At 39.3% G+C, this 22,569-nt stretch overlaps 1 protein-coding gene and 1 long non-coding RNA gene across 13 annotated transcripts in view; both read left to right on the top strand.

Moving 5' to 3' along the window:
• OTOG (otogelin) overlaps positions 1–7,947 on the top strand; it is a 125,767-nt gene extending 117,820 nt beyond the window's left edge. The window contains exons 54-56 of the mRNA XM_075425267.1: positions 356–401; positions 5,008–5,087; positions 6,358–7,947. Of these exons, the coding sequence (XP_075281382.1) occupies positions 356–401; positions 5,008–5,087; positions 6,358–6,558 (327 nt within the window). The 3' untranslated portion in view covers positions 6,559–7,947. The remainder of the gene's footprint in view (positions 1–355; positions 402–5,007; positions 5,088–6,357) is intronic.
• A 4,184-nt stretch (positions 7,948–12,131) lies between these two features.
• Positions 12,132–22,569, top strand: part of LOC142362097 (uncharacterized) — an 88,935-nt gene continuing 78,497 nt past the window's right edge. For 10 of the 12 annotated variants that reach the window (XR_012764667.1, XR_012764655.1, XR_012764656.1 and 7 more), the window contains exons 1-2: positions 12,132–12,303; positions 12,426–12,548. This is a non-coding gene — a long non-coding RNA (uncharacterized LOC142362097). The remainder of the gene's footprint in view (positions 12,304–12,425; positions 12,549–22,569) is intronic. The other 2 variants (XR_012764658.1, XR_012764665.1) reach the window with 2 other exon arrangements.

Genomic DNA, 22,569 nt, shown 5'->3' with positions numbered 1-22,569 from the left:
ATTGATTTCAGAATCAGTTTTTTGTGATTGTCAGTATGGTCTCTACAAGAAGTCAGGGGTTTGTTCTAAGTAACAGATGATGGAGTGTGACTTAACACAGTCATTGTCTCTCCAAATGTGGCATTCTGATAGCTGGTGATGTATAGTCGCATTCAGTGATAACCACTTAATACGCACTTGTGTTAGAACAGTCAAGTTAGATCATTTACAGCCAAACGTTTATCCATTCACTGGAGTGCATCTGCCTGAATAACACTGCAGAGCTTCATCCGGAAGATATTTCTAATAGTGCAGATATACGGAATTAATGTTTGAAAAAATCAAGTTTTTTCCTCTTTATTTCTCTCTTGGTCAGGTTGGAGGCTACGTTGTACCATTCTTAGAAGGATGCTGCAAAACATGTAAGTGATTAATGACACTTCCTGCCTCACAAGTCTGTCTGATTCGTTGTAACCTTAGAAATAAGGTTGATTCTTTCCTGCATGAAAGCTTGATTCACTCATCTCAAAGTCTGTGCTTTTCCCAGTTTTACTCACGTGGATACCAGTGAAACTAGTGGAGATAAATCAGAAGAAAGTAGTTTAACATTGAAGGGTTTACTCCACTGATAGTAATTGTGGGTGGCCATGTCGCTAAAATTGCTACCTTGAGTAATTTGTAGTTCTCATGTAAAACTCCTCAAAATATTAGTTACTGCATTTAGTATAATAAAAGGTAGTGTGTTTTGGAAGGCACCTTAAAACATGCTTCATCTACATTCATATCTTCATATTTGGTAAAAATGAAGATTGATCTATACAGTTTGTAAGTTAATGCTGTAAATAATTAACTGACTGTAATAAAGTCTTAGGTTCCATTAATAGATGTAGTTCAGAAGCTTTCAGGCAATATCTTTTAAAAGAACTTAAAATTAAAGAAAATCCCCCTTACTTGATTACCAAGATATGTTTTGACATCTATGAGAGCTAATAAAGGTTCTCTGTAAAAAATAAAATAATTATCTAAGGAAAAATATGCTAATTCTTAATATAAATCAAGAGCTAAGTACATTTTTTTCTTAACACGCTGGTACATAGCTGAAACTTTTTGGCTGATTTCATGAAGAATTTGCCTGAGGAAGACACCTAACCTGAAAAATCTAAGCTCAAATATTTGAAGTTGACAATTATAAGCAATTGAAAATTAGATTTTATACTGGACAGTATCAGAATATCTTTAAAAAGGTGCAAAAATTTTACTTCATTTACATAAGTGGCTGGAATTGTGACCTAAAAGCTAAAGACAGTAGGAGATAAAGTGTGGGAGAGAGCTGGAGAAAAATGCAGGTTTTCCTTCTGGGGGGATGGGGCTTGAACAATCTCGACTACCAGATATGGTACTACGTGCAGTTACTGCAGCGTGGGATATATGTTGCCAGCTGGGAGGTACCTTTTGATGTTATTCTTTATGTATTACATTTTGTAGTACAAGTGGAAGATTTATCTGTTTTTTTCCTGCTCCTGATCACTGTAAGGGAATGTTAATATCTCTTCATGCTTTTTCACTCTGATGGACCTGTGTTTGTCCTAGTTCTGTAGCTGATTCTCCATAGGCTCTTTGAGGTTAGTTTTTGATTATCTGACATTACATTCAATGCCTTAGCAGCCATATGAGCCAGCTTCTGAACAAAAAATGTATTAAGGCTGTTAAAAATCCATTAAGATAGTTTTCAGCAAGGCGTAAGATCTTGCTACTATACTTAAAGAAAGAAAGATCATAACCAAACTCTTAAATAATTAAGACAAAAGCAGGTTATTAATCTGGGGCATGCATTGCACAGTCAAATTAAACCCTTGAAAAATCCAGTGATTTCTGAGATGCATTTACAAGTAGATTCATACAGTTTTGATTTCACACCTGTTTATAGACAACACAGTACCTCTATGAATTATGTAGTTCATTCTGACTCTGAAAAAATCTGGCCTGAGAGCAGTTAGTCAATTTTAATTGTGTGAGATGTTTTATGAGAAAAGTTACCAGGTTGTTGTTCTCTTTTGAAGTACTTTGCCATTAGAAACCATTGTGATTTTTGCTTTCAGTTTTAAGTGGTATTTGAAAATGAAGTCCCAGGACTTTCATCAAAACCTAGAGTGTTTTTACAAACACTGCTCAGAGGAAATTATACTTTTTCTTTCCTGTAGCCCCAAAAGACAACTTAAATTTAGGGTGCCAGATTGTATTAGTTATACCAACGTAGACAGATTCTTCCTGGTTTTGACATTAGGCTTAGCAATGCAAGTAATACCTGGACATTGTCCTGAGCTGCTTGCGCAAGGAGGTAGGACGATATGACATCCAGAGGTCCCTTCCAACCTCAGCTGTTCTGTGATCCTGTAATCTACAGACATTTTCAGGCTGAATTCTTTTCTCAAATATGCTGAAATCTAATAACTCCAGAATGTTTCATACTCATAGGGAATCCTCTGTAACATGCACTCTGTTCAATATGTAATATTCTTGCCAGGTTCTTCAGTGTCAATGTTCCTCCCATTCCCTGTTAGCCCAGTCACTCCTACAGCCTATGCTAGCTGTAACACAGGTACATTTTCCTGTAAATAAGTACAACCAACCCAAACAGCCTCATTGTTGATTTCCAACAATGTACTCCTGATAGGAGCATCAGGCATCATGTTACCCAATTATGCCAAAAGCTGCAGTGTAGTGTAACTGCTCATGGTCCCAAGTGGCTCACATTTTGGTTTTGTTTTGTTTTTCATTTTGCACTGTGTGGGCAGTGCATTGTTGTTAGCCAACAATGTACTGTTGGTAGTAAGCACTTGCGTAGTCTTTAGCTTGATGCATGTATAAAATGGCTGTGTTTAAAAATGTAAGCTAATTCCATTATGTTCACAGTGCTGTAGAACATAGCAACTAACGGCTTTGCTTGTTAAAGCTTATTATATAAACAACATTTTTGCAGATGATGTATCATATAGTTTTGCTTCCAGTGGCATACACAGTAGAAGCAGGTCATTTTTTTCCTATTCACTCTTAGGACAGTATACTGAAAATAGCAAGCCTGTGTTTACTCCATGAAAACTGGAAATTATCTTTGTTCTTTTTAGTAGAGCACGATAGTTTTTTGAATTGTAACATAGTATGAATGCAGTTGTTTTGGCATCTATTTTGTGAAAACATCTCTCTGTATTTCTGTAAGAGAAATTATGTTGACTGGAATTTTATACGTCACTCAGTGATGCATCCTTCATTAAATTACACTCATGACCCTAGAAGTACTACTCTGAAATCTATATTACTCTTTCATATTGACATCATTGTAAATGACAAAGGTGGTACGAATCAACCCAGAAACCAAGCTAGAATTTTTGACCATACAGTGAAAAAGAATCTCATTGTAACACCACAGATATAAGATGCTCACATGTTTTGTGAGATTGTTCATGGAAAAGTATGTTATGTTGTAGAACTCATTAAGAGCCACTGGAGATTAAAGTACATGCATGAAAATACATTACATATTTATTTCTTTGAGATACGATGTACTTTCACTGTAGCCTGGATGAAGCCATAACCACAGCTGCACTGAATTCTCCATCCTATACACCATGTATAATGTAAAAGAACAAAGGACGTGAATAGGACTTTGAAAACATGAAATAATGGTGAGTTTTTTATTTAAAAAAACAAATTTTTTTTCTTCATTTCTCAATTTACTTTTTCCCTAGGCAAAGATAATTCAATGATTGTCGAGCAGTAGCCAGCCATTTCTGGTTGTAGATTTTTATTTGCTTTCAAGACGATTCATTGCTGTCCTTTTCTTCATATTCCAGAAACTTCTGCTATGTCTAGAAACAGTAGTAGGATTTTATGTTTAAAAAAAAACACAACAAAAACCAAAACAAACACACAAAAAAACGCTTCTCTTTGAGAAGCAGTATTACCTGATTTAACAGTGATTAGAGCAGGGAACTGGACATTGCATATCAAGATGGAATAAACCTCTGTCACAGTTCAGTATTAGGTATTGGTCAAACCAATGAGTCTTTTATTGCTCTTGCTTTTCTGGAGCTAACAGTGTTCACCTTTTTTTCAACATCTTTGGATTTCTTGGCTGAAACTAAAATGCAGCTCTGTAAGTGGAGAGTCATGTGGGACTGCATCTCGGTGTGTAAAATCTGCTACGAAACTGTGGAAGCTGTTATAATGGAATGGACTATCCATTTCTCTTACAGATCTGCAATGTGATGTGTTTTCTTCAGCGTGGAGAGGATCATCGTAAGAAGATAATGTGCTTTGTGATCTCTAACAACTGAACTTTATTCTGAACTTCTTTGTGTTTCTTCAAATGCTCAGGATTCCCTTCTTAAGTTTAGCTCCTCATTTCATTTAATGATTTCTTTTTATCTTTATTTCATCCATATACTTTGTACATATTTCTGTAAGAAAAATTGTGGAAATAATGCTAATGAAAATGTAAATAAAATTTTTAATTTGTTCACTGGTGTTCTTTTTCTTATTTAAGAAAAACATACAGAAATGTAAACCCCCCTGAAGCCCTATTGTTCATCAGATTCTGCTGTTAAGTGTTCATTTTAAACTTAGTTTATACCATTGGAATGCAATTGCAGCTATTAAAGTTTGTTACAGTTATTTCATAGAAAATGCATTTTATGCATTATTAACAAGCCTTCTCACAGGACTGGTTGATCAATTTAAAATTTTTTTTTAAAAGACAGTACTCTTAAAAGGCTTCTGATTGAAGAATGAACCTTTTATAATAGTTATTGAAATTATACGGAAATGGATGCTTTAATGCATGAAATAGAATAGTTTTAAAAGCAATACAATATAGTGAATGTCACTTTGACAAAGTTTTGTATGTACAGTGATGTATTGGGTATTTTCTTCTTTGTGTCTCTTGACCCCATAAAGCATTCAGGAGTGTTCTTGTCTCTGAAATGTTTAGAATTTTGAGCTGATATTTTTCAATCAATGCCCATTTTGCAGGTAAGGAAGACGGAAAATTCTGTAAAAAGGTGACTGTTAGGATGACTATCCGCAAGAATGACTGCAGGAGTAACACACCAGTAAGTAAATAACTATCATGATTTCTTTTAATAGAAGGGAAAAAAGAGAAATGAAGGAAGAAAGGGAACACAAATTCCACAAGGCTATTGTCTTCATCTGTCTCTCTCGGAGACAGAGGATTCTGTGTCATAGAGCTGTTTTAGTGTTTCGCTACATTCTCAGCAATCATCTTGTCAAGTAATAAGAAAAAGGGGGGGATGTGACTTCTGCTTTTGTATGCATTTAGATGCATGATGACTGAATGCAAATCCAAGGTCTCAGTTTACCCTATAATGCAATTATTATATGCAAATAAACTTTGCTATAACTGAATCTTGCCAGTGATATACTACAGTTAAAATGCCTGCAGATGTATTTAATTTTCCATCTGTCTAGAGAAAGTATTTAAATGCCAACTTAATGAAGAAAGGAATCTTGCATCCTGAAGGTTTTTTTAGACAGCAGCATGAGCATACTGTGAAATGTTTAGGAAGAAAGAGGCACTATCTGTGTGCCTGCCAAAGGATTTACTGTAGGAGAACACCAACGGTGTCCTGCTGGGCAGTGAGGCAGTGTGAGCAGCAGCAAGGGTGCAGACAGACGTCTTGTGTGAGATGTGTAAGAGCGCCTGAAAAAGCTGTAATAAAAGACTATAGGGAAACAGCTGTGACCTCTAAAATGACTCTCAGACTATGTTTTGTGGAGTAAACTGTTGAGCAGCCAGGAAATTTAGTCTCGGTGTCTCATTGAACAGAAATGTAGATCCTGACTATTAAAATTGAAAAAATTAACAGTCTATATGGCTGTTTCTGTTACAGTCAGTATTACAGTTTTGGTGTCATTAGTAGTAATTCCCCTTGGCTTCCCAAAGGATTGATTCTTCATATTTCTCCTTACTGATACTAGTATAGCAACACTGCATCAGTGTATACGTGAAATGAATACTGTGGGGAGTTGTGGACAGAACGTAAGATTGTCACGAATAATTTAAAATTCAAAACTGAAATTGTTTCTTTGTGTCTGTTAATAGCCAAAGTCAGCTGTTACTGAAATTGACAGGAAAGTCATCATTAATCTCAGTAAGATTAAAATTGTAACCTCTCTCGGCAACATACGAGTTTATTACTCAGACATAGTGGGATTTTGTAAGCGGCTAGAGGAAATACGTCCAAATTTTTCATTGCTTTGCCATTGGATTTGGGTGCCTAATGTCTCTGGACTTTCCAGAGAGCTCCAAACTTCATTTCCTAGCTGCTTCAATTTGCTGACTATCTTCCTGTTTGTTACCAGGTGAACATCGTTTCGTGTGATGGAAAGTGCCCGTCTGCAAGCATTTACAACTACAATATCAACACATATGCAAGATTCTGCAAATGCTGCAGGGAGCTCGGACTACAGAGACGAATTGTGCAATTGTATTGCACCAGTAATTCAACCTGGGTCAGCTATTCAATCCAAGAACCTACAGATTGTTCTTGCCAATGGTCTTAAAACATAAAAGGAAAGAAAATGGCAAGACCAGCTGTTCCCAGCACAAGATAATTTGAATAGTTTATCTGCTAAAAATACAATACCCAATCTACTGAATTTTACCAGTTTAATGCTAAAAGATAAAAGAATAAAAATACTTTTGGACTCTTCTAAATTTCTGAAGAATAGCTTTACATCATTTGTATTGTGGTTTGTCTTCATGTTTGTTCATAGAGATTGCCTTAAGAGTTCTTGTGATATGTGCCAACTTAAAAGGTGAAGTGATTTCAGTTAGAGACACCTCAAGAGAAAGAACACTGTCTATGTTGTTCTGGAAAGCTGGCCCACTCTTTGTCAGGCACCCATTCTTGTTTTAAATCATTGACTGGCTTATCTGGCAGCAGTTTGCTATTTTGAATGCATTGCAATTGTGCAAATATATTCAATGTCTATTAAGAAAAATTCTTTGGACAACGTGAGAAGAATTTTCAGTTTAAATCATGTTCCTATTGCAAAGTAGAGCATGTATGAGAAATTCAATTAAAGTTTGGGGTTTTTTTTTTATCAGGGAAACATTGTCAATACTGATTACTGTATGTAATGTTCCCTGGTAATAATTTCAGGTTTTCTAGTGTACTTTATATTGTAGTGAAAAGCATTATGGCAGACATGTAATGTATGGAACAGACAGACTGTTTTTAGGCTGTCTAGATTAGTCATTAGTAGTTAATTTATCTTTCTGCTAAACAATATGACATAAACTGAAAATACACAGATTTAACAAATGAAAACCATTTTACATTCCTTTATATAGATATACCTTAAAACATTCAGTTATGAAGTGCACCATACTTAAATTGTTTCTTTAGGAGAATGAACTTTGTTTAGCAATAATTTTAAAGATGTGAAGATTCATTAGGAAAAAGAAAACCAGGATTATGTCACTGTCTAAAAGAAAAACAAAATTCAAAATCTTTGTTACCAGTATCGTAGAATGTAACTTCTTATGCCAAGTGTTTGATATTGAAAGTGTACAATTGTAGGATTTGAAATTTCAAAAGCAATTTTGTTTATGAACTTGAACAATTAACATTTTGTGGTAATGAACTACGTTTTTTTCTACTCTAAGACAATGTTGCTGTTCTATTCTTTTCCAACAAATGCCACGAAGATTCAGCAAAAATTCAGCAGCTTTCATTTTGTAGATTAAAACTGTAGATAGCACATAGTGATATGCTTGAGATCCTATATAGAAAATAGATGTCAGCATAACTTCCTAAAAAGCTGCTTGTCTGCAGTTAATCCAAAGAAAAATATGTTGTTAAAATCAATCATGTGAACATTTTGATATTAATTTTGTATACTGTACATTTCATTCTTACAATATATAATAAACAACAGGAAGTCTTATTTTGTTACAATTAATTTTGCTATCATTGTTAAAGCAGCTTACTGTCATGTGATTCAACACACAGAGTTTATTAATTTCTTTTTCAGCAGTGCACATGGGTTAACTTTAGGGTTTGCTGCTATCACTAGTACTAATTATCTAATACTACATCAAGGAAGACCAGCATATGGGTTTTTTAAAATCTGCATCTTTTTCTGATTCCATCACAGTTTGCTTGCATTCTCAGAAATGCAAAATTCAACTATAACATTTTATTCAAACAAAAGTCGGAAAACGGTTGCTCATCCAAGTAGAACAACACATTTCTGACACTAAATGTGAGATAGACTGTTTGTTCTGGAAAAACAGGGAAAAAAGAAGAGTAAATTTCTGCACATTTCCTTTCCACAACTTATTCCTAAACTGTCCCTCAGGATTGATTGCAATGAGTAGGCTCTGTTTTGAGTAAGTATAGGCATTTTATTGCAATATAGTTGTGTAGTGATGATTACCCTTCAGTACTTAGGGCCAGGTAAGTCTTTAAGATCTAACAGTAATATGTGCCATCCCTATCCATTTAGTAAGACATGTTCCTTGTTCAAAGACAACTTCCAAATAGTGAGAAAGGACAGAGTTTGGGAGGAGTGCATCCTTGGAAAACCATGGACTGAGGAACAGGAAAAAAGTGCTGTTTGCAAGACACTGAGCAAAGTCCTTGAGCCCAAGTGCCTGAACCTCAAGCTTTGGCATTTGCAAAGGTGAAGTTCACTCTCCCTTAGTGCCAGCCGGCAAATGCCATCCTAGAGGGTAAGAATTGCTAAAAAGAGCTATTTCTTTTGCTCTTGAGCAAGATGGTATTTGCTGTGAAGTGCCAAGCACTAACATGAGGGACAGAATTAGAGCAGGAATTGGGCCAGCCGCCATGCTTCCCTCACCTGTGGCATGGCCCCTCCTCTTGCCACTCAAGCTAATGGCAAAGTCCTCATTGCTTCCAGCAGCACAGGGCAGTTACTCTGAAAACAGTTTAAGACCCAAACTTTCGACTCTTGGTTGAACAGGAAGTTAATACTGGCAGTGAAAGTAGAAAGCAGACCGTAGCATATCCGGTAGTTGTAACGAAAGAGTGCTGCTGCAGTCCTACTTCAAGAATAAAATAATAAACGTTGTGTTAAGTCCCTACTTCTGATTTTGTAAACATTAGGCTTATGCTGAGAGAAACAAGGGGAAAGACCCAAGCTGCCTATGGCTTGACAGGGGAAGCTCCTTTAATCCCTAATGCTGTGTTAAATTCCTTCACAGATGCTTAGCCTGTCTGTCTGTGGTTAGTTCAAAGCAGCAGAGCCCTTGCCGTGTATTTACCTTACGCTGTGTTTGCACAAAGCAGCTCAGCTGCGAAAAGATTTTGCCTTCTTTGTACTTCCATGTCTTCAGAAACTAAAGGGACCTCAGTGAGCTGTGGGTTTCATCTGACCCTCCCGCGCAGGAGGCACTTGGACTGTAACAATAGCCGAGCCCTAGAACAAATTTACTTTCTTTTTGCTAAGAAGTTGTCTTTTCCTTGAATATATAGGTGTAATACTAACGGTATACAACACTGAAACTATGCTCTTTAAAATGCATGCGTTTTACTATCACCACCTTGTTTGTGCCTATTACCCTTAAAGTCACACACGCACTTGGAGCTAATGAAATACTGGAGCCTTCACGTAAGTTCTCATAGTGGCAAAAGTTAAATCCTGCATTCAGCACATAAAACAAGTCACTGGAGGGAAACTCACTGTCTAAACGCATTGCTGCCATGACACGCTGCGTCGTTGCAGTCTTCCCGGCTGCAGCAGTGCTCTGCGTGCAGTTCAGGGAGAAAACCCTGGCTGGATGCTCACTGAGCTCAGCCAAGATTTCATGCAGTATTTTGCAGAAGAACAGTGTTTCCTAGGGAGTTAAAAGGAAAAAAAAAGAAAACCTGGTTTTAGAAGCCAAAGAGACCTCAAGAGAAACAAAAAAGCTGCCTATCCAGCAGATACTGGGTAGTCTTTGGGGAGCCGCCTCAGCTGAGCGACTGCTGGGGCAGCAACCAGCGCGAAGGCTGGAGCAGAGACTTTGGTCCCTCACAGACACAGGGACAGGTCAGGAGAAAGCCCTCATGCTGCTGCCCTGCTGCTGCTGCCTCTCGGAAAGGAAGCCCGAAGGGGTTAAAGGGAGGCCTCCTTCCCTCCTCCAGCTGAAAAGGCAGTTTACACCAGCTTAAGCCTGTTTCTGTGGGGCCCTAAAGGTGGAGGTGGTGTCGGAGGGAATAAAAGCAGCATGGAGGGGTGGTACAAGTGTGAGGTAAGTTCTATTTTCCTGAACTAGCTCTTTGTTTTGGAAGAGAGGAATGGCTGGTTGGTGTGGGTTCTGTGGGCTGTGAAATGAGGGACAGGAGGTGTGTGGCCTTAAAGGCTCTGGTAGAAGTTCTTATCTTCCCTTTGTGCCTATCTTGGTGTGGCTGTGAGAAAGATTTGAAAAGGTAATCTTTTATTGTGTTAAAGCTGACTTCCAGGCGGTGAAAGTGGCAAAGAAAGCAATGAAAATGCTGGTGGTGTTGGAAGCCTTTGTGCTTTTGCAGCCATGTTGAATCAGCTCTTCAGCTTCTGCTGAGCATAGTGACTCTTGGCTGGAGAGCAGACCTGCCTGTGTCTGTGAGCCTGAAACTGTGGTGATTGCCAGGGGAAAACATGGCTCCTAATGTTCTCTTGGTTTCTTGTCTTTTGCTAGCTTCAAGACCATCTGCAGAAATTGACTTTGAGAGGCTGATTAATTTAGATCAGACTCAAAAATGGTGCTCAGGTGAGCAATATGCAAACAAACAAATGGTGTTGGTGCTCTTCTGGCAGACATCTTGTGACTCAGCCCAGCTCTGCAGGGCTGAGTGTGTGGTAAACTTGTTTGTCCTGAATAAAAGAAACCAAATTTAAAAAATTCTCTTCAGAAGGTAGGTAAGAGACTGAGAAGTTTGGGGAGGGGGAAATAGGTGTATGATAAAAGTGTGCAGGGCTAGTTTTTCTCTTCTTCTTGACCTCTAACATCACAGTAACTTTTTTTTGTCTAATGTGAATGAAAATGCTGTGGGAGTGAAACCCTGATCTGCTTGAAACACAGGCCTGTTACACTTCTTTGCAAGTCTTAAAACTTTACTTCCCCCCCGAGAGCCATGTTCTCCTCATGTTTGTTTGCATATGTGGAATTTCTTCACAAAAGTGATTTTTAATATAGGTACGGAAGCATCACAGGCTTGTATCTTGTTAAAACTAGGATTTAAAATCTTTCCAAGGCTGGATTGTTTCCTATTCTTGAATAAAATATTCAGTGATTTCAGTATGGAAGCATTGCTTGTTTGTTACGGTGTTGATTGCTCATTGTTACCTCCTTTAAAAACCACTTTACTTTCATTAACTTGAGCAAGCTTTACCCAGCCGTGATTCATAGGAAGATATAAATGATTTGGCAGATGGAGCCTTGAGTATGATGGATACTGGCCATTAAGAAAGGCCTTTAAAAAGAAATATAGTGATATCAATTGTGCCATCTAGACTCTCACTGTCTGGGTTATTAGTACATGATCTGGTCTCAGGATAACAGCCTCTTGAGTAATGCTTCCTCTAATTAGCAATAGTGCTGCCTGGTGGTTTAGTAAATTAATCTGAAGTATTGGCATCTGTTGGTCTGCAGTTTAGCATGATCTATTAGTCACGAGTTAAATAACTTGCATCTCCTCAGATAGCCTTTTAAGTATGCAGTCCATGAAGTCAGACCAAAATAATTTAAAAAATTTCGTCCTCACTCTTATCTCTGCCCACACCATCACCTTTCTCCCCAGTGCAAGTGGCTAGCCATGAATAATTAAAATGAGGTAACAGCTGCTATGCAGATGGTGATTTTTTTTTGGAAAATTCCCCTCTCTGTGATGAAAACATAGTACCTGACAGACTACCAGCCCCTCAGGTCTACTTTCTGTATGGACTTTTGACCAAGGCTTTGATCACATGAGCTCACTTTAGCTGTTTCAAACATGGATATTTGAATTAACTCAGGTGTCCAGGCTCCATCCATCACCAAAGAAAGAGAGGTGCATCCAGGGAGTGACTCATCGCATCCTAAAATAAGTGTCTAAGATTAATGTGATGAATCATCCTCCAGATGTATCGTCTTTCCTTTTCACTGTGGAGAGAATCTGGATGGCAAGATGTGGTTAGGCACCTTGTTTTTAGGTGGTTAAAATTAATTGGAAAGAAATTCACTCTTGAAGGTTGATGATATCTCAACATACTCAAAAGTCAGCTATTCTGGTAGTGTGTATGGCATATCTTATCCAACCTCTTCATACGAGGTGATTAATGGTAATATTTGATTTGCATGAAGCTGAATGTAATGTAATTTGTCTTGTATAGATTTTCCTGTATGTCTTAAAGTATACTTATTTCATATGACAGCTATACCTAAGCTATCCTTGTATCTCTAGAGCTGAAGAAAGATGATGTCATCGGCCAAATAGTCAAGATGGAAAAGTGTAACTGAATTTGGGAAGATGCGATGCATTTATTGCTATGACAAGATGTTACATTAGCTGGAAAAGATCTATAAGGTGAGTGAATTTTAAAGTACTTCTGTTTTATAGACACTTTATTGTGCAGGTGTTGGCTTGAGTCTTGTGGGTGATTTCTGATCTTGCTTTCTCAGCTTTTGGCTTCTAAGATCTTCAAGGTAATGCAATTCCTCAGAAAGTTAGGAAACCCACCTACAAAATATGTTTGTGTTTTAGCTCCTTGAAGTGTCTGGAGTTGAGTTTGAGGCAGCAGAGAGGCTTTTCAATACACAGGCCTTTCCTGACTGTTTGATTTTTTTGATATGATTGCCCAGGAGCAAATTCTGACCTCAGTGAATGTACCTGAAAGGAACATTAGACTTGGTGTTCATTTTTGCTCAAGACTGGTGTTAGTTCATGAATTGAATATGTGAGATTTATCCAATAGTGCCTTGTGTAGTAGAAGATTGGAAAGAAAAAAAAATTATAGCAGAGCACTTTAATGAAATTTCTTTTTGATTAATAATGCAGCAGTCTAATCTTAAATTTGAAATATCAGAGGGAGAATAACTGGAGTAATGCCTAATGTTGAAAGGATGCCTGTTCTTAATCCCTCAACTGTCTTTTCTGGATTGTATTCACTATTAAGCTCTATGTTGGTGTTTTATTTTACTAAATAGGGGGAAAAAAGCAGAGGAGGTCTTTCTAAGATGAGGGCATCAAGATGTCTAATAGGCCTGACCTCTAACCTGGCTCTATGCAGGGTGGTGTCCTTTGATTGTAAAACAGGAGCATCAGTAATTATGTGCTCCTCTACTTCCTATGAGAAGATAGCTGCTGTATTTCCTTTTCTTTTTTTTTTTTCTCCTTCCCCCTTCAAAGAACTGCAGCTTGCCCAAGCAATGTTATTTTGGTGAGTGGCAAAAATTAGCTGTGTGATAACCAATAAAGCAAAGTGTTCTTGTTAAATATTGCTGAAGTGATGAGAGGTTACCAGATAACCCAGTCAGTTGCACGTGAAGATCATCATTTCGTATTGGAATGGTAGTTTGTGTAGCACAACGTTTTCTGTCCAGCCTCTTGCCTCTGAGGAAACTGCAAGAAGGAGCAAATTTTAAATTAGTGTTTTTGGAATAAAAAAAGGTGGTTTAGAATTTTGCATGTGAAACTTGTATTTTTAGGTAAATACCGACAGGCTGTCCAACACTGTAATAGTAAAGTCTCCCAACTCTTATGAATCATAAAAAAACTTTCAGTGATATTTCCTTGTCATTAATGTCATAGGCCAACTGGATGCTGTGAGGAAACATGTGACTTCAGTTAGGTGGTTTTCACTTTATGGGAGAGGAACAGGCCCTGGTTATTGGTACCATTTATTCTTACGCGCAGGTTCACCATAACCCTCTTTAAGGCCAGGTTGTGCGCAGGCGAGTAGAGCGCACTGGAAGCAGATTTTGCTGATGGAGTGTTCGTGCTCTGTTTGGTAAATAGCTGCTTCCCCTCACCTCTGGCTGTTTCAGGCTCTACACCTGGAAATCCCCTTGGCCTCTCCCAGTGCTTTTGTTTAAGATACCTGTTGTTTATAAGCGTTTTTCCACTGCCAGTCTGACAGGATTGCAGTAGTACCACCCAGGGCAGGACCAATCTTCTGGAGAAAGGAGGACAATTTCATGTCACACTCCTGCTTATATAATTCCTTGGAACTTAAAGTGCTCTGTATGAAAACTTTTTAGAAGAAAACTGGGACCTAACAAAAGGGCTGGCTTGGGGGGGGGGGGGGGGGGTTGGGGGAAGCCTATTGTGTCTGCTTGGAATAACTTTGAGGGTGGAGCCCACTGTGATTAAAATATCTAAGATGTTAAAAATGGTTTTCAGCCTCCTTATTTTCAAATATTTTGTTGGAATACTAGTACTTTAGATCGTGACCTTCATCCATTTCCCCTCCTTTCTGGAAGAGGGGGAGAAGGAGATGAGGGATGAGTTTTTTCGGGAAAACAGAAGCTTATCTCTTCAAATTAGACTGGCAAACCCAATTCTTGTGAAGTTGTTGTATGGGGAAAGGTAGGAATCAGTACCTAAGGGGCCTATTGTGAATTTCAGTGGTAGGGAGTGTGTGTGGGGGGGGGAGGGTGGGGGTTGACACCCTCTCATGATAATAGAGGAAAACCAACATACTCTGTGGCTATGCTAATAGCAATGGGCTTGAGTGCAGCCCTTGGTGTAGTATTAATATAGGTTTGCCACATGTATCCAGTCCCTAACTGCCCAAGTGTTTTACTGGTGGTGCCAGAACAGGGTCAGAGCAAGCCAGGGAGGCTGAGTCTGAAGACTGCTGCTGTATTCCCTAGCAAATGCCTGTGAGATTTTTGATGAAGGGTTCTGGCTCTGTGAATTATTTCAGATCTGACTGTGTCCATCCTTTATCAGGGCTGTGGTTTGGGACTTGTCTGTAGGCAGTGATGGAAACATAGTGGCTGCACAAGGCCGCAAAGGTCATGCTCTGTTACAGCTTGGCTGTGAAGCTTGGGGCTGCCCACCGAAATGGAGAGTTGTAGATCACAGTTAATGCAAGGAAGCGTTACAGTTACAGTGTCAGGATCTGGTACTTCATTACCACGTCTCTCTCCTATATGTTTTTTTTAAATATGCAGAAATATTCTGCAAATGTGTATTTAATGGAAATTTTTTCAACTATTGCTCTGCTAAAAAAAATACAGTTTTAGCACTTTAACATATTTTTTTAGTAGTAGTTGCTCTTTTATCTTCTCTCTTCAGGTAGCTTTAGTAATGGGAGTCTTGTCATTACCTACAATGGATATGAAGTGAAAGAAAATATAACCTAGTGCCCTATAAATACTGCACTTAAGCTGATCTCTGGAATGAAATTCACAGCACTATGGCAGATTTGTTTCTCGTCTCTATGACTAGTGGAGGAGGGAAGATGACATTTTTAGGCTTTAGATTTGGCTGTATTGTAGCACTTCTATATCTTCTGTCAACACTGGTGTGACGTTGCATTCATTAAAAATGCACGACTTTTTTAAACATCCATCTGTTATATAAATAAAAATAATGCAGCCCTATATTTTTATGGTGTGGTAATCCTGCATGGCCATGGTCTAATTATCAAATGATTTCATGCTTCCCTGGTGGCAGGCAACGTCCAGACCACTGAACACTTGCTATGGATCTCTTACTAAACCCCTCTTGCACAGTTTCATTCATAAATTTACCATGGCTTTTAAAACAAAATAGTTTGATGCTTATACAGCAGTATCAAATAAGAGCAGTATGTTTCCAGAATGCAGCAACATTTTTCAGATGCTCCACTTCATGCATGACTGAATAATTGGTGGTAAACTCCATTATTGCTGCCTTTTACCTTGAGTGTAAGCCATGCCACTGCTAGGTAGTGCACGCTAGTAGTGCTGAAAGGTGAGATGCCCTGGGTATAACCTGTTCTCTGCCTTTGTGGAGCTTGGATGTTCTACTCTCTACACTAAGCTTCATTTTGACAATGAGTGTCCTTAATTTGGATACCAGGACTCCTGATCAACACCCATTTCCCTGCTCCGTTCTGGCCATGTTGGAGCTAGCGCAGAGGTGCTGGGGTGCTCATGGCTTTTGCCTCCTCTGATGTTCCTCCAGCACTGCTCTGTGTCAGCTTCCAAAGAGAGACATGGTGCCTGAGGGCTTTGGAAACATGTCATGTTACACTTGGAGAGCCAAAATCCGAAGAGAATGGTGGTTTTGTTGGTTATGTTTTTAATTTAGCTTTGGAAAAACTTAAAGTTACTTAGTGGAAGTGCTTGCTTCTTTCTATAAGGCAATTTTTTACCTTTGAATTCATTGCAAAGGGCTTATTCCCAAGTGATCATGCAATTAACTCCATTAACAATGGAATGATTTAAAACAGGATTAAAGTATTTGTCCAGATTTACCTTAGACTGCAATTTACCTTAAACAGTTTCGTGCCATCTGTGCCAGCCTAGTGCTTTCTGGTCTCTTACAAGGTAAGATTTGCAGCTTTACAAGAAATCTTCCTTTTGTCTTGTGTCTTGGAGTACTCTAGCAGTATTGCTTTCTCTGGACTTGCACCATCGTCCATTGTGTGTTTGTTAAGGCAGTATGTACCGTTTCTCTTAATCTGTAGCTTCAGTGAAGCGCTACTGGAGTGGAACTGAGTAGATTTTTTTTTTTTTCTACACTTGTATGAGACCTGGTAGAGAGTCAGTTAGCTTGGACAAAAGTCATCATGGTGACCAAGAAGAGCCTGTGACCCACTGAGGGCAGATCAAAGCATTGATGGCAGCAAACAGCACCAGTGTGCAGGTAGCTGAGGGAGGCTGGAGAGGAAGAAGCAGAGGGTAGAAAGAGAGAGACCTTGTGGTTGTGAATATGAGTTAATTTCCCAGCCTTGCTGCATAGGGGCTTTTTGTGTGGCGGGGATTTTTTGTTTGTTTTTTTGCTTTGCTTGATGTAAGGTATGTTACTTTCAGTACTTCCATATTCTAGTTCAAGCTAGCTTGCACAGACCAAAATGTTTTTATCAGCCTTTAATGTTTGCCTAAAGCTGCTTCAAATAAAAATGAGTACCACAGGAATGATGGGCACTCCTGTGTTACCAGCATCCCTGGCCTCCTGCTGAAGTTTAACGAATGAATTTCTGCCTTCTCCGACACAGTTAATTCCGATTTCAGTATTTGTAATAAGTTGGAAACTTCAGTGAGTTGGGTGCTTACTCACTGAAGTATGCAACTTGCTCATTGCTTACAGTCTGGTTTTGTTACTAGGTCATTTGAAGTTCAGAGTAGTTGAAGATGTTTGCAGCATGCTCTTTATAATGAGATACTGTTTTCTCTGTGTAAGGAAATCCTCGTCCAGAGCATTTTAAGAAATGTTTGTTGGATGTGGAATTTTGGCAAAATTTATCCTAAACTGTTTGAATAAAAAGTGCCTGGGGACTGCCAGGGTGCCAGTCTGTGCCAGCGTTCAAGCCGCTACCCAGTTCTCTTGCTGCAAGCAGTGGGTCTGCTGAAACCATGTGCCATGTCCCCAGATGGCTGGACTGCCATTGTCAGCAGAGGTTAGAAAAGCACAGACACGGCAGAGTGGCACACATACTAAAAAAGGGTATCTTTTTCTGTTTTAATTTTTAATCTCCTTTGTGTGTTTTCTGAAACCTGTGGTACTACAGATGGCAATGGAAAAAGCACCAGATAATCATAGCAGTCTGCTTTGTCATGGCCAGTTTTCTCTGCTTCTGCCTGCCCCTCTCTCTCTTCTTCCTCTCAAGTGTTTTGTTTTATTTGTGGTCCAGCTGGTGTGTATGAGGTAGAGGATGGTGGAGTGTGGCTGAGCTGGGATTGCCTTAACTATGGTGTGGGGAAACAACTATATCTGGGCAAACTAGGTGAATTTTTACTGGCTAAAGGGACCATCTTTGCGCTCAAGCTGGCCCTTGCCACGTTTCTGTTCCAAAGCCTGTAAGTACTAGAAACCTTGCAGGCAAATGACTCCACAGACATATATATCTCCCTATATATATATGTGTTTTAATTATAGGAACAAGCAAATAACTGTTTCAGCTGAGACCTTTGATAGCACACATAGCAAACTTAGAGAGGAATGTGGCCATTACAGAAAACTTCTGTCCAAATTATTTGCTTGTCAAAACTGTGAACGTCCAAAATCAGGATTTTTACAAGGGAGAGTTCTGGGTAAATTATTTGGGGGGGTGCTGCCACCAGCTCTAGCAAATAATAGTAATGCACAGAGGGTTAATGGCTGTGCAGCTGTAATGTGTTACCTGCTCTACAGCAAGTTAGGTGGTGGTGGGAAGGAGACACAGGAGCAAGGGCTGGTACCTGTGGCTAAGTCAGCCTGGTACTTGCAATAAACAGGTAACTGAAAATGGTTTCACTTTTTGATCTTCCGTTTGCACTTGAAGAATATATACACGGTCTATACTCTGCACGTGTATATTATATGTATGCACACAATGGAAATGTGGTAATGTGCTACTGGTGGCCAACAAACAGCACTCAGTGGTCACAGATGTCTTCTCTTTATACCTGTTCAATATTCCATTAAAACACCTTTCATTTTATATATGTAGTTTTGTGCAAGTAGGTAAAATCAGATATTATGGTATAATATGTGTAGTAATAGGAGTTACTATTCAAAGCACTGGTTACTAATCACATTTTCAGTTTGCTGACCTTTTCACATCTCTGTGGGGTTTCGAGATGTTAAGAATATTTTCCAAATGGTCAAATCTTGTATTTAAAATTCTAATGTATTTTACATAACATAAGAGTGGTTTAGTACCAGAAAAATTCCATTTTCCTCAGTCCAGTCTCAGGTTCCTAACCTGATTTTCTGGGCTTAATCCTCTTCCTGTTGAAATCAATAAGTACATTGTAATATAATGATTCACGTTCAAGGTTCAACCATAGAAAATTAAGGCTACATGCTGATTTTACTGCCATTGTTGAAAGATGATCTCTTAAAATGTGTAAAAGCACAATAAGGTCTTTAACTCTTTCAGCTCTATTCTTTTTTTCTCTTCAGATATTCTAAACATTTAAAAATGGATCTTTGTTTTAGATCTAATGATGACAAGGAGATATAAGCTGAGAGATGCTATTTTGGTAGGAATATCTTTTGTGGTTTTAGATGCTTTGTAGTGCGTCAGTCACTGGACAATGTGGAGCTTGACACGAGATGGCAGGAAAACCATGGTCTTCCATGTGCACCTTTTCTGATGCGGGATGTTGTATTTGCCTCAGTTCTCTTGCACAAAAAAATAAGGCTGCTTTAGAAAAATCCCAACACTGTCTTTGAAAAGACGTCCAAGCTGGGATGGTTTTGTTCTTTGTGTAAAAATTGGAGTCACTCAGTTCAGTAATGCTGCCGCCTTTCCTTAACTCGTGCATGTTAAGCAAGACTGAAAGAACGTAAAAAGCAAGTGGGGAATATTTTATTATTTTGATACAAAAAAATGTAATTAATGCTATGGAAGCATGGGCTTTGGTTTTTTAATGCTTTGAGAGCAGTAGAAAAGAAGCCCCAGATCTGTCATGTTGAAATGTACTGGATCTGCTGTGAGAGTTTGGGGTGCCCTGCTGTCTTTGAACAGCCTGGTAGCATCTCATGTGCTCTGCACAAAGGTCCCGTAGTTAAAAAGGTCCTGAATGATGCTCATAGCAGTAGTGTGACTGCACGTTGAAAGCTAAATATTTCAAAATGGACTTTAGGATATGCTTCTGGCTGTGTTCAGATGGCTCTTCCGGAAGCGGTAAGTGCCCCCTTTTTATGCTTTGCCACGTCATGTGGATGCTGTAACGGTGGGGAGATGAGAAGAGTGAGTTCTGCCCTTGGTTGCCCCAGTTGCAGCGTGGAGGATGCTGCAGGGGCTCTGCTCACTGTGGATACATATGTGAAGAGCCTCTACCACTGCCTTCCACCAGAGCCGTCTGTGCAGGCTGTAAACATCCTGATGCTGTGTGGCTTCCTCCTGGGAACAAAAGTCCGTATACATGCTATATCTTCCGCTCCCCAAATATGAAAGTGCCTATGAATGAAATCAATGAGCCTGAAGCGTTAAGTTCAGGCTCTGTCACATCCCAGTTGAACTACTGTGTTCTTACCTCCAGAGTCTCCAGGAAAGAAAAAAAAAAAAAACAAAACCCAAACCTCCATCACTTCCCTCCTTCTCACCCCACAAGACTTTAAGGAAGCCAAATGCTTTTCATTAGGTTTCCAGTCTCATTCAGGTGCAGTGATTTCGCTGCAGCCGCTGAGCTCTCATCTCCCTTTCAGGCTCAGGTGGAGGAAATGCAGTGTTCCGTGCCAGAATTCAGCCTTTTCCCATCCTGCAGGAGCAGGGAGGCATTCCTGCCCTCTCCCTGCTTTTGGGACCCCATAAAGAAACACAGATACCTGGAAAGGGGAGTCTGTACTAGCTGTTTGGGGTGCCATTTCTGGTGCAGAACGACAGGGAAAACTGAAAGTGTGCTTTCGCATGCTTTCACATGTTCTAGCTGACAGATGTATATGCTCATTTTTCTCCGAGATGCGTGGTTTTTCTACCACACACTTGTGGAAGACTGTGGACTGATCAATAAATATTTCTAGTACTAGTGGAACCATGTCTTTGTATAAAATGTAGTATTTGGAAAAACTTAGTCTGCAAACATATGGTACAAAGTACACTTTGCTTGGGTGTCCCTATTGATTGCAGTTCAGATGTATCCGTTATAGTACAAAATTCTACTTTTTTACTAATAGTCTGACCCACCAGGGAAGGATTGCCAGGTTGCTTATACTGTCCTCCTCATTCCCAGATGCCGGTTTGTACTAAATCTGTAAGGATTAGACTTTTTTTGGTGGACAAACAATGGTTTATCCTTATTAGATCGATGAAATGCCAATGAGGAGAAAAAGGCTTGAAAAGATAAAAGCCAGAATAGGATACAACTTGATCTCCCTGCAGATGTGTTCTGCTTGGCTGGTAGAAGAAAGGAGTTGGCAGTTTTTGCAAGGGTGGTGGGTACATAGGCACCAGGTCAGAAGATGCTGGTGTTCCATAGTTTCCAGGAAAAAGGGAACTATTACAGAGAAATGCTGGTAGGGCTAGCAGTTCCCAGTGTCTTGGACTTCTCCAAATGCTGTAGTGGAAAGCAGTGATGAGTAAAGTTGAATGTGTTTGGCAACAGGGGTTATACTGGACATGATGAAAGAGTGTCGGACGGTTTTAATATCTAAATCGGCCTTACCGGAGCACCAAAAGGACATCAATAGCTGGCGCCCAATTACCATCGGATCGATTATCTTGAGGTTGTTCTCAAGGATCCTGACCGTAAGGCTATCTAAGGCGTGTCCCATTAACACACGACAGAGGGGCTTTATTAAATCATCAGGATGCATGGAGAATTTAAAATTATTACAACTTCTGATCCGGAGCGCAAAATGGGAATATCGCCCCTTGGGGGTGGTCTTTGTCGATTTAGCCAAAGCCTTCGACACTGTGAGCCGCGATCATATCATGATGGCTTTAAAACAAAAGGTAGTGGACGATCATATTATCTCCCTGATTACCAACATGTACCGAAATGTGAATACTCGCATTCACCTGAGGAATGATCAGTCGGACCCCATCAGAATACACACTGGGGTTAAACAAGGCGATCCAATGTCCCCTATTTTATTTAACTTATCGATTGATCCTCTGCTGTGTAAGCTCAAGTCAGAAGGTAGTTGGTTCCAGCACTACAAGAGAAACATAACAGCCATGGCTTTTGCGGACGATTTGGTACTCTTGAGTGGATCATGGGATGAGATGAAAGAATATTACAATACTAGAGGCCTTTTGTGATCTTACTGGCCCCAAAACACAAGGGGAAAAGTGCCATGGCTTTTTCATCCTGCCAACTAAAGACTTATAAGATCAATAATTGCCCTAACTGGACAATCAACAGCACCCCCATTAATATGATCAAGCCGGGTAGGCGAATGAATGTTGGCGAATGAAGCGAAGAAAAAGGAGTGGGTTGTTTTCCAAGAGCTGCTGCTTAGGGATGACAGCAACTAATTGTATAAACCGGACTTGGTATTTGTTAAAGGTGACCAAGCATTGGTGGTGGACATCATGGTAAATATGAGAGTAAACCAACTTCATTGGCAGATGCGGCAACAGAAAAAGTAAAGAAATATCAACATCTGAGAAATCAAGTTCAGGAACTAACAAATACAACTAATATTAAATTCATGGGTTTCCCACTCGGTGCACGCGGAAAATGGTATCAAGGCAATTATGAGTTACTGACTGATTTGGGCCTCTCCTCTTCCTGACCTGAGAAAGTTGCTCGCTGTTTATCGAATCGAGCATTATTCACCTCCGTGGACATAATACACATATTTGCGAGTAAAACACTGACTGTTATAGCTTAATATTGTATCATGTTAATCAATTGTAAATAAAATGAGTGTATACTTGTTCGATAAAGTGGAAGGATGATTAGAGTGGTGGTGTTTCATCGACGGCCAGGAAGGCAATAGTATGTAGGGATGACATCGG

Source organism: Opisthocomus hoazin, chromosome 7, assembly GCF_030867145.1.
Source record: "Opisthocomus hoazin isolate bOpiHoa1 chromosome 7, bOpiHoa1.hap1, whole genome shotgun sequence".
In the NCBI taxonomy this organism is placed as follows: domain Eukaryota; kingdom Metazoa; phylum Chordata; class Aves; order Opisthocomiformes; family Opisthocomidae; genus Opisthocomus; species Opisthocomus hoazin.
This window is presented reverse-complemented; position numbering and strand designations above follow the sequence as displayed.